The 12,670-nt window shown below is 37.0% G+C and overlaps 1 protein-coding gene across 1 annotated transcript; it reads right to left on the reverse strand.

The window, feature by feature from the left end:
• Positions 1-8,424: 8,424 nt before the first annotated feature.
• Positions 8,425-10,933, reverse strand: LOC311068511 (alpha-1-antitrypsin homolog). Its single transcript, XM_084090999.1, has 6 exons — positions 10,565-10,933; positions 10,361-10,471; positions 9,511-10,195; positions 9,127-9,397; positions 8,818-8,965; positions 8,425-8,710 (listed from the first exon to the last, which is right to left on the reverse strand). Exons 2-6 carry the CDS (start codon positions 10,361-10,363, stop codon positions 8,522-8,524), a joined length of 1,296 nt encoding a protein of 431 aa, XP_083947125.1. The 5' UTR covers positions 10,364-10,471; positions 10,565-10,933; the 3' UTR covers positions 8,425-8,521.
• Positions 10,934-12,670: the final 1,737 nt, after the last annotated feature.

Genomic DNA, 12,670 nt, shown 5'->3' on the forward strand with positions numbered 1-12,670 from the left:
CTTTGATGATCAGATGTCTAATAATTATAAATGATGAATCTCTTCCTAAAATCTAATTTGTGAACAAAACGATGGAACTGCATCCCCTCTCTCAACACCCCCTCTCTCACTCTGCTAAAAACATCTGATTGTGCTTTGAAGTGGAAGAGCATCATTTCCATACACCATATTCACATCCCCGATCCACGACTGAAGACCTTTGTGTTTTGTTATGTTTATGTTTGATGTTTAATTTATGGGCCATCTCCAGGAGCACATAATGGCAGGAAAGAGAAACGACCTTTACTGTTTTTTTCTCTCTCTCTTCCTTTGTTATGACTTACTGATGATGGCTGGAGGGAAAATAAATAGCTTTCATGAAAAACAAAGTTCATGAAGACTTACTGTAGTGTGTGCATGATCAGAAAGAGAAATTGTGATGTCTGTAAATCCCAATGGCATAATTTTCCTTTATAGAGTTGCACCTATCAGATTTCTCTTTCTCTCTTTCACTTAATTAGACACACACTCTTTCTTCAAACAAGACAAATCTAAATTAATCCAGGGAAGATTATTTCCACCATGGAATAAGACTCACAAAATAAGGTAACTGAGAATTTTGATTTCACAATTTTGACTTTGTTCTTGCAATTGCGAGATATCTCATAATTCAGACTTTATAACTAGCAATTACGAGTTCTAAATTCTGAGAAAAAAAGTCAGAATTGCGAGATATAAACTTGTAATTGAGAGAAAAAAAGTCTGAATTGTGAGATAAAAAATCGCATATTATATTTATTACTCGCAATTATCAGATTATATTTTTTGTAATTACGAGTTTGTCTCACAATTTTGACCTTTTTTTCCCTGCAATTCCAAGTTTATATCTCACAATTCTAATGAAAAAAAAGTTATAAACTCAATTATAAACTCAAGTTTATATCTCGCAATTCTGACTTTTTTTCACAGAATCGTGTAATCTAAACTTGCAATTCCAAGTTAGAAAGGAAAAAGTCCGAATTGTGAGAACCTCGCAACTGAGAAAAGTCAGTTGTTGAGATAAAAAGTGACTGTCTTTTTTGTATTATTCTATATTGTAAACAAGTTCTATATATTTTTATTTTTTATTTATTTTATTGCAGGTTACATCGCTACACCAGTCAAAGGTGGTGAGTGGTCTCTGTGAGTGAGTCATTGAATCATTCATTCAACCGATTTGCTCGATAACTCTGATTCATTCTAAAACGAAACACGACTGTTTTTACAACTGAGTAATAGGCTATAATCATTTTCTCTGATTCATTCCAAAACACTATTTTTCAAGTTCAAAATTGTCTTAAAATGTCTCAAAAGATTGATTCTTTGTTGTATAACTGTTATTCTGTTGTATAACTGGATTTGTTGAATTTTTCTACGTTTTCTACTAATGTCTTCTTCACTGAGGGAGCCTACAAACATTTCCCAGCAGGAAGCATAAGATGTAATTGTCCCTGCAAGTAACATTTTTCTTCATTACAGTCCATTTGAATCCACTTAAATGAGTGTGTTGCTGTCTGTTCTTCAAGTTACTTTGTAAAGCCCACAGTAAATCTGACCTGCCTCATTCCAGCTGGTGTCATCACATCAGCTTGCACTGCTGTTATACAACAAAATAAATGCTTGCGCATATAAGAGTAGCATAATTTTTGTCCTCTGCTATTATCAGTCCATGCAATGCAGGCCATGTTTGCAGAAAGCAACAGGTCTGTTGGTTTAATAGGATATCTGCTCAAATGACTTAGCTGTCACACTTTAGAAATATGATTGTTCCTGCCTCATGGTAAAGTACTTGCTTACAAAAATACATTTCATTATAAACTGCTTCACGGAAGACAATAACTTAGCATCTGTTTACAACCTCTCTTGCAAGGTCAGTGCAGTAGACTGCAGCATGAATTACCTCAAAACACAGATTGTGCTTTCATATAAATAAAGCCTGGATCCTTCATACTAACAAGCTACATCTTATTCTAAACAGAAAATTGGGCACCAACAAAAACGTAATGCACATAAATGTGGGCTTGTAGAGTAACATAATGAATTCTCCCCGAGGGGATTCTATTTACATTTATAATAATAATAATAATAATAATAAAGATTCATTTTAAACCAATTAAAAAATCATTTTTTTTTGTACATATGTAATGTGTTGTTGATTTTTCATGGCAGACATTTTTAAATTACCATTAATCCACACATAAAAAAAAAAAAAAAAAATCCATTTAATTGTACGTAATGCGACATTAGCTCATAACTAATGAAGATGCAAATTCAGTAAGCCCTCATTTAAAAAATAAATAATTAAATAAAGTTTAAAAATCAATTCTGTTTTCTGCTTATCAGAGTCAGGCTGATCTGATGTAATTAATGTCTACCTGCATGTTAACTGAATCACAAATGTTGCTTCAGGCCCTGTTCTGGATCAGTCCTGTATCCAGGATTTGTTATTTCAGGTGTTCATTGAAGTTGAAATTGAATTAATCCCATTATTTATCAAGCTGCACTCGTTCCACAAAAGGATTACCATTTGTGCTCACAGCATTTGATGAATTGATCTAAAGACATCCAGTAAGTGTTTTGCTATTAAATTCATTAAGTCAAAGTTAATATGGACCCATCCTGCCTTCTATCAACAGTTCAGGCTGCTGGTGGTGTAATGGTGTGGAGGAGATTTTCTTGACACACTTTGAGCCTCTTAGTAGCAGTTGATCATCGTTTAAACACAACAGTCAACCTGATGGCTACTTCCATCAGGATAAAACACCATGTCACAAAGCTCAAATCATCTCAAACTGGTTTCTTGAACATGACAATGAGTTCATATATACTCAAATGGCCTCCACAGTCACCAGATCTCAGTCCAATAGAGCAGCTTTGGAATGTGGAGGAACGAGAGATTTGCATCATGGATGTGCAGCCAACAAATCTGCAGCAACTGTGTGATGCTATTATGTTAATATGGATCAAAATCTCTGAAGAATGTTTCCAGCAGCTTGTTGAATCTATGCCATGAAGAATTACGGCCGTTTGGAAGGCAAAAGAGGCTCCAACGTGGTACTAGATGTACCTAATAAAGTGGCTGGTGAGTGTACTGCATATTTTATGTGAGAATGGTGGTGTAGTCTTCATAAAAGTATTTGAAACGAGTGCAAATCAATACAGCCAGTAAATGAAATTCAAATAATTTGAATAATGGTTTAATGATATATAATTTTATTTAATAATTGTATTTAAATAATAATTATGCAAAAACATTGATGTGAATTTGAAACAGCATAGTCTTTGAATTTCACTATATTTATCTCAAAATAAATATGAACGGTCATATAAAATAACCATTTAACTTTTTTTTTATTTAATGCTTTGTACTAAAAACATATTATTGATTGTTGAATGCTAATGATAAGGAGGCCATATGTTACCCTGGACCACAAAACCAGTCACATGGGTCAATTTTTGGAAATTGAGCTTTATGCATCATCTGAAAGCTGAATAAATAAGCTTTCAATTGATGTATGGTTTGTTAGGATAGGACAATATTTGGCGGAGATACACCTATTTGAACATCTGGAATCTGAAGGTGCAAAAAAAATCAAAACATTGAGAAAATCGCCTTTAAAGTTGTGCATTTATGTTCGCGATTGTGCTGCATTCACTCATTTACAAAATATCTTCATGGAACATGATCTTTACTTAAAATCCTAATGATTTTTGGCATAAAAGAAAAATTGATAAGTTTGACCCATACAATGTATTGTTGGCTTTTGCCACAAATATACCCGTGCGACTTGTGACTGGTTTTGTGATCCAGGGTTACATATGAACTTTGATAATAGAGTTGGAGCCATTTTAGTAGTAAAATATTTGTATTACAAGTTCAGAATATGTATGCATTTTATTTATTAGAAATGTAGCTTAAGATGGTGCAATGCAATTTGTTAGTGCTTAAAGACATTCCTCATCTGTTTAAAATTGTACTTAACAATCACTATTTTAAAACGAGAAAGGCTTACATATAGCAGCAACTCAATATAGACTATTAACATATTTTATTGTTGATAAGTGTTTCCCGTTGATGTACATGTCATAAATACAAGCATTTTGGGCTTAGCTTGTTTTGTGTGTTGCTGGTGTCCTGCTGTGGCCATATGATGTCTATCATCACCTCTATCACCCGTCTGTGACTCTGCATGCTGGTAGTTCATGCCGTGCCCGCAGAATCCATTTAGTTTCAATTAACTCTGCTACCATCCACCCCAGGGACACGGCCCTCGCCTGCTCGTAGCACTGCCAGCGCAGAGCGTTCACCTGCCTTGTCCTTAAACTCATGTCCCATTTTTAGAGATGAGGGTCTGTCTCAAAATGAATGCCAGTTTTGTGTGGCCTTACTGAGCATGAAAGTCATTAGTAGTGTTAAATGGTCAGTGAATTGGGAGGCTTGGCTGCTTTGCTTGGCGCTCAATAGCCAACTGAAAAAAAAAATTAACATCTGCTGTGCTGGGAGACCAGCGTGTTCTCTCTTTCTCCCTCACTTTGCCTTTCTCGCATTATTCGTATGAGAAACAACAGTGCCACCATGTGAATGGGAAAAATCAGATCGATGCTGTTTAATTCAGTAGCTTTTGATGGGAGAGATGTATAACGCAGCATGCTAATGGCTGAAGGTCAAGGCTAGACAGAGTAATGGTGTTTTAGATGCAAGTAAACAAACACATATCAGTGGGTTTTCATTTGCACATGTTAGTGGCAAATGCAGATGGGGGAGTGGGGGTGCTTGTTGTCAGTACACTAGTGCACACAGGAACACCAAATAGAGCAATGTCCATAGTCCGGCAAGCAACGTGTGCACAAAATGTAGCAGTCATTCCTGCTAAAGTACACATTCTATATGTCTTAATGTTTTACCCTTATAGAGCAAAAATATATGGGAATACACTGCAAAATATAATGTGGTTTATTACATAATACATTTCCATGGGAGACTAGTTGTAATATATTAAAACAATATATTATGTATATTTTTCAAATAAACCTTTAAATCATTTAATATATTGATCATTCATATACATAAGGAAATATATATGGAAGTAAAATAATGTCAAATGTTTTTTAAATAAAAAGCCTGTTGAATTGCACTACTTGAAAAAACATAGGCATTGCATTAACCATGCTTGCATTTTAATGCATTGTATTTTTAGGGCTTGCATTTTTATGGGCTGAAATTCAACATGGTTGAATATTTAAGCTGTGAATATTTCAATTAAAAACATTTCAAACACCTTTTCATTATTAAAAATTCAATAATCCATATTCACCTTTCATATTTCACTTCCAAAATATTCAAACTGTTTAAAAATACAACCAATAATATTCAACAGGCAATTTTCGGTCCATTTTATTTCGCTTTGCAAATTCGCTTCCACAAATTCAGTGGTTCAAATTCGACAGTAAATTCAACATTGACGTCCAGGAACTGCAGGAAAAGCAGTAGATTGCCGAGCATACTCTCCATCTGCTGTTAGTCGACCTCACCATCAGATGGTGCAAAAGCGGAGGTACTTCATAACAGGAATGAACCAGCAAATGGGCTAGGTAACACTTTATTTATTTTTTTATTTTTTTTTACTTTTTTTTTTATGGTCCATTTTAGAGATTCTACTAACTACAAGTAACTTTGCAACTACAGTATGTCAACAAACTCTCCTTCAAGTAGACTCTCTGCTTAATATCTGCTAACTCTTTATTGTGACAGTCCCCAACAGACATTCTACTGAAAATAAGGCCATGTTCACATGTTCACACTGTCAGTTTTGAGATTGACAACCACATTTACTTACAGGTGTGAGTCTCGAAATGTCCTGTTCAGACAACTTACAGTAGCGTACAGTAGTACAGTAACTGTCTGTATGAATGTGCAATGGGATTCAAGCCTCTATTCATCCATCAAATCTTCATTAAACGACAGCTTTTATATCCGAGTGGAGAGCGGAGCATTTGAGTCGTGCATAGAACAACAAAACTAATGTAAGCAGCTCCGGTGGAGAACAATAACTGGATCTAAACCCTTCAGATGACACACAACTTGTATCTCCGTCGCCGTAAGTTACTGAAAGCAAAACCACACATGAAAACCCACAACACACAGTAGACATGTGTTTGTGCAGCACTTTAGGGTTTAGCATTTAGGCTTGTTTAATTAACATTGTGAGCATGCACTTATAAAACAAATCCAATAAAACAAATTTACAACTATAGGGGTAGACGATATTCCTGTAGACACGATTACAGGTATAAATTTGTTAACCGGTAGAGATTTTGGACTATAGTTTCTATCGCGGTCACGCTCACGTGATGTTGCCTTCCTGCGGCATCACAAAAGTTTATCATTTGAATGCGTTTTTAAGCCTTGTGGTTTAAAAACAAAAGATTTTAAAACATTCAAGTGCAATAAGCAGCGAAAGCGGACTCATTTTGTATATTCATATGCACACGCTGTCTGAGAGACTGTTTCTGAGCGCACACACCTGCAACGCGAGCACATGAAGCTGCTTATACAGCATGTGAGTACTGAACTGAGTTCTTTCTGGCACCTTATTGGGCTTGAACGGTTAAAAACACATATTTAAGTGTCAAAATGCCCGTCTTTGCAAGTATCCTAGTGAACACAGTCGTAATCATTTGAGAAAGAGAGCATGTGTATCAGTGCTAAGACCCTGTTTACACCTAGTATTAAGATGCATTTTGGTCGATCAGATCACAAGTAGACAGACAGATTCTCAGTTATACCTGGTGTCTCTTTTATCCACTTTCAACCACTTCTGTCCTCATTTCTTTGAGGGGAAGGTCTATGTGCAAGTAAATGTATGGGTTTTTTACAGATCTTTCGATACTGGTTAAAAAATTAAGCTTTCACAATTTTTCTTGCACAGACTGATAGTTTTGCTTCATAAGACCTTAATGTTTTGTCAGGAGCCACAGGTATTAATTTTGTTTTGCCTGTATGTGTTTTTTTTTTTTTTTTTTTTTTTTTTTTTTTTACTCTCAAAGTGATGTTAGCCATTGATTTGCATTATATGAACAATCAAGGACCATGATTTCAGTTAAAAATCTTCTTTACATTTCTACTGAAGAAAAAAAGACACATATATCTTGGATCGCCTGATGATCAGTAGGCCTCATTGCTCTTGACTGAATCATGTTTGCAACTTTACTGAGAATAAATGTATACTTAATTTACACAGTGAAGAAGACTATGTTTTTTGGTACATTTGACTACTTTATACAATTTATGTGGTAACCTATTTTGCCTATCTAGTGCTTGAAGTTTTCAGGTAGGTCTATTTCATTTGTATTGTTGTTCTATTGTAGGTTTGTTGTGTTGTTGTGTTGTTGTTGTTGTTTTGTTTGTGTGTGTGTGTATAATTATGATATCATCATATATTATCATGAAATAAAATTTCTCATATCGTGATATAAGATTTTGGTCATATTGCCCATCCCTATACACTTACCACTCATTAGTCAGCCCTCAAAAAAGTCACAACCAAATGATGGCATCAGGCTTGAGCAGAAACACGTAAGGTACTGCCAGAGACTTTGCCAGATTTATCTTGGAATGAGTATCACTCTGATGTGATCTATTTCCTGACTGCATACTACACACAATAAGGCTTTCATTTCATTTCATTTTCATTTATTTGCACTTTTGATCTTGTAGAAGAGACAGACATGCATGAGCCTGCTGTGTTGGATTTATGGAGGACGAGGTATTGATTGAACACACTGTACTGGAGCAGAAGCTCTGTCGAAAGGTTAAAGGTCAGAAAGGTGAGGGGAATGAACCATAGGTTATATCATCCTTTCCTCTGTTGTGCAACCCAAAACATGGCTTGTAATCAAAGCTCTATCGGCAGTGGAGTCCAAAGCCTAGGACTGAGCAGAAACGGAGAATAGAGAAAAGCTGAGTAAATTAGAAGCATTCATTTATGGTGGACTTAAAGTTTTTGACCCCACTGTATGTATAATAGCGTATGCATACTGTATATGTGCCACTATATATTACATAATAGTAGGTTCTGTGTAGTCCGGTATCACCTGCTAAACTATGTCCCAGTGACTAGATGAAGACTAACAGAAAAAGATCAATGCTACAAATCGTCATTATGTTGAGACCAGTATTGAGAAATGCATGTATTGTGGTTTTGGTTGCACTTTATTTTACAGCATGTGCACTTTACAGTGTACTTACCCATGAAAGTACTGAGTAGTGTAAGGTAACTACATGGATTAAGGTTAGGTTTAGGGGTATGTAAAGTTTTTACCCAGTTAGTGTCATTACTACAAAAAGTAATATGTACATGCGAAACAGGAATTTATTGTGAAATAAAGTGCTGATGACACACTTCATTACAGTCAAATCAACATTTATTGCAGTTTAAAACAAGATCTACACAAAGATTAGCATTTACGCAGAGAGCCGACAAGTTATGTGTGGAGTAGGATCTCACACAGTAGGATCGGTGATCTTGCCCATGAAGAGGATGCTCTTGGTGCTGTCCTCTACAATCAGAACCAAGAAAGGCCGGCTGAGCACCACGCTGTCTGGTAGGGACATCGGCATTATTTCTATTGTAGTTACAGCTGCTGCCTCTGTGCCCTTCTCGTCCACGCTGAGGACTGCCTGATGGATAACCTGCAGATTGGGTTCAAAATGTGAACATGACTCTCAAGAGTTTTCAAATTCTTTAGGTCTATCAAATATGATGGTGCTTCAGAAGTTAAAAACAAGTCCACACATACCCGTGACACCTTGACTTTGACTTCTTCTGTCATCCCAGAGAAATCTGCTGCGTCACCGAATGCATCAGTTATTCCCATCTCCTGCAGAATGTCGTCCAGTTTGGAAGTTGCAGAGATGGAGAATTTGGGCATATACAGGTCCACAGAACTGAAGAGCATAAATGTAAATATGGTATATCAGCTACCATGGCTCCCAAATATTGTACCAAAAAGTTCCCAAATATCTTATAGCAACTAAACAACCATCAACCTTCAAGTCAGAAGTCAACTAGTACATGAATTTAAATCTGGATGTATCGATGATATTACCTTCTGAAGAGTTTTTCGTGCCAGCTCTTAATATGGTGTCTGCAGATGGATTCTTCAACCTCCTTCATCTTCCCATCCTCAGGAAGAACGATCATCATGGAAGTATTGCCTTTGTAGGGCACCATCATGATTGTAGTTTGGTTGATAGGGTCTTGATAAATGTCATAGCGGCCGGTTCTTTTCATCATGTCAACTTGCACAGTGGTGTCCTTGTCCACTTTGAAGTCAGCTTTGTGGGTCAGTTTTGCATCAAATTGCTTGTCCCACTTGCCTATCAAGACAAATTGCAAGAAATTCAGGTCAGCATCAACCAAGATTTTTCAAAGATGAAATACATGATTATTACAGGAATATCACTGAACGAAAGACAAGTTTCTTTAGTACCTCTGAAGTACATGTAGGTAATCAGCATCATCACTGTTTCTGAGTCCAGACCCTTCACCATGCTGGTTATCATGTCATGGGTTTTCTTGGCGATGAACTTGTTAATCTCCTCTTCAGCAATTTCAGGCTTGGAGAAGTCAACGCTGAAGGCTTCACTGCTGTAGTAGTGCTGAGCATCCTTCAGGAACTTGTCCACCACCTTGAAGCCTTCTCTGATGGCCACACCAGCTCCTGCCTCCAGCTGCATGGTGTCCTGGCTGTGGCCCAGCATGTGGAGCAAGTGCTCAAAACCCTCATTGACCTGCTCAGGCTTCAACCCACCATAACCCAGACTGCTGTATATCTGTGAATGAGTGCTGCCCTTGGCACCTAGAGCCAACATGCTCAAAGCCATTGAGATCCCGACCGGGGAGAAGAAAATGTTCTTGCCCTGGGCATCAGGATGGAATGCAAGTTTCTTGTAGAGAGAGAAGGCGAAGTCAGCGTTGTGTGGAGAAAGCAGGTGGCAGGCATCGCTGGACCCCTCGTGGCTGGGGTGGGGTTCATCCTTCCCATGGTGGAGATGGTGGTGGTGATCAGGTGTGTGGCCACCATGGTCGTGACCTTCGTGGGGTGCGGCCCAGGCCGTTACTACCAGCAGGGCAGCAATCGCACAGCAATAAATCTTTCCCCACATTTTATCCACCTGTTTTATGACCAGAGGGCACAGCATTGTACAAACTTTGTGATTTTCACTTGATCACACAAATCTATGCTTTTGCATTTCACATTTTTAACGTAAATTTCAAAGAGTAGCTATTTAAAATTCTGGTAAAATCGTAGCACTTTAAGTGAAACAATTGTAACTCACCATCAAAGTCCTCTTGACAGGAGACTGTTCAGATGGAGTGGTGTCAATTTATAGTCCTTCAAGCATCGGCCGAGTAAAATTTTTAAACATTAACCTGTTTCCACCCCCGTTCTGTGAACGCAATCACTCATGGTTAGCTGTTGCTCTGTATTTAGTGATGCAACACAGTTTTAGACTTCTGTGTCAGGGGTTTTCAGTACCTACTTAAAATCTGTTGATGAGATTTAGATTTAAAAAGTAGTCAATCAGCAATTTAGGATTGATATGACGGTCTTCCTCTCAGACTGTTAATCAAAAAGTCTTCACATCTTAAGATACTGTGATAGCTTGTGCCTTTTTATTTTCTGTGATGGTCAATTGAAGCACAGCTCTAAAATTAGCTGTCCATAATTAGAAGTTTCTCTTATTTAGGTTTTAAACAAATTTAAAAACCCAAATAAGTTATTTACTTTTTACGCTCCAATTAAACATTTAATGTGCATTTCTGTTTATTTTGGGGGGAAAAGTTCCTATTGCATGACTCAGTAATGGCTTATTCCTGCATTATTATTATTATTATACAACCTTTTTATTGGGCTTTCATCCACAATCAGTTCACTATATACAGAGCTTGCAGAGAGAGACACAATCAATCAACCAGTGATATACTGTACTCTGATAGGAGGGTGCTTAAAATGAATACCCTCACTAGAGTCAACACCAGATCGTTCACCTTTGATGGCTGTTTACAATTGGCTGATTCACACTGAGTGAACACCGTGCTTCTCAAGGGTCTCTGAAGTATATGTTTTTTTCCAAAACAAACTTTGGGAGTCGGATCTCTGCAAACCTGTCAAAGGGGGAAAGAAAATCAATGTCTTAGACAGTGTGGAATGTCACCTTCTCTCCATTTTATTGGCATGTTTACAACAGTTGAATTCAGAATGAAGCTTCTTGAGCTTGTTGTTTACAGAGCTGCAATTGGCCACAAACAGAATGTCTGGCTTAAGACAGCTTATTCTGTACTGGATCAGATTGAAGTATACAGTGGGGTCCAAAAGCCTAAGACTGGTGTGAGAAAGTTTTTTTTATTTTTTATATAAATTACAATATCATCATAATACATTGAATGAGAAGTCAAAAACAAGAATTTCTGTATTTCCTATGTATCAATTTGCTTTTATTGCAGCAGCACTACAGGCTATAGACTGATTGTTCTTGTTTTCATAACTTTTCTTGTGTGAAAAACAAGTGACCAAATTGATGTATTGCCAATTTCCTTGTTTGATCATTGACCTGAAAATAGAGATCATTCAATTTATATCATAACATTTCTTTAATTTAAATTTTGTAAAATATACAAACTGTTTATCTTCTTCTTTCAATGTTATACTGGCAGTTGGCAAAGGAGCTTTTGTTGATTTGCCGCCACCAAATGGACTGTTGTTGTTTCTTTAATATGCACATTTTCCCGAATATATTTTTTCTTTGTCATTATGGGGTATGTAATGTTTATTCATGTAATACTTTAATACATTAATTGTGTGGGGGGAAAAAAATAAGCGGTCTGAATACTTTGAATGCACTGTATAACAGACAATATAAAAGAAAGTGACTGCTATATTTCAAAACTAATTTATATGTTTTCATCTAGAGCCACATTTGAATCTTGTTGTAAATTCTGACTTTCATAATACTGAGTAAGAGCTGTAAGTGTCTTATTTAAGTTATGGATGACCAGGAATATGTAACCTCCACAGAGGCCTCTGTGAAGTTGAGAAGCACATTCATCAAACCTTATTGAGATCAGGTCATGTGAGATTCTCCATATCTTCACAAGGGCAAAGGACAGTCCAACTGAGGAGAAACAATGATTTTCCCTCTGCTTCTCCCTGCTGTAAGCAGCAAACAAACCAAAGACAAGGTCATTGTAGAGCACTAGGGCATCCATAGTAGCTTCCAACACCATTTAGCGCCTGCGTCTCTCAGGCTTGTCCAATTCCCCTGGAGAAGTGAATATTAACAGCTTTGCTACTATCAAAATATACTGTACACATCTCTTGATAACCCACTGCAAAAAAAAAAAAAAACACAGTTGGGGGTACACGCAACTGTCCAAACTCCTCTGTGGATTGTTTTCCAAGGGAAATGTTGAAAGATGTTGACATTGATTAGCGGCCCTGACCTTGACAGTAAACAAACACATTCTCAGAAGTTGTTGGCTCTCTGTAGTGAGGGCACAAATCTCATCCAGCCCACGCTTAGTCTTACATATTTGAACAGTTTAGCCTGTTTTATCTTCTCCAGATCCACACACACACACATAACTGT

Source organism: Abramis brama, assembly GCF_963993115.1.
Source record: "Abramis brama genome assembly, chromosome: 18".
NCBI lineage: Eukaryota > Metazoa > Chordata > Actinopteri > Cypriniformes > Leuciscidae > Abramis > Abramis brama.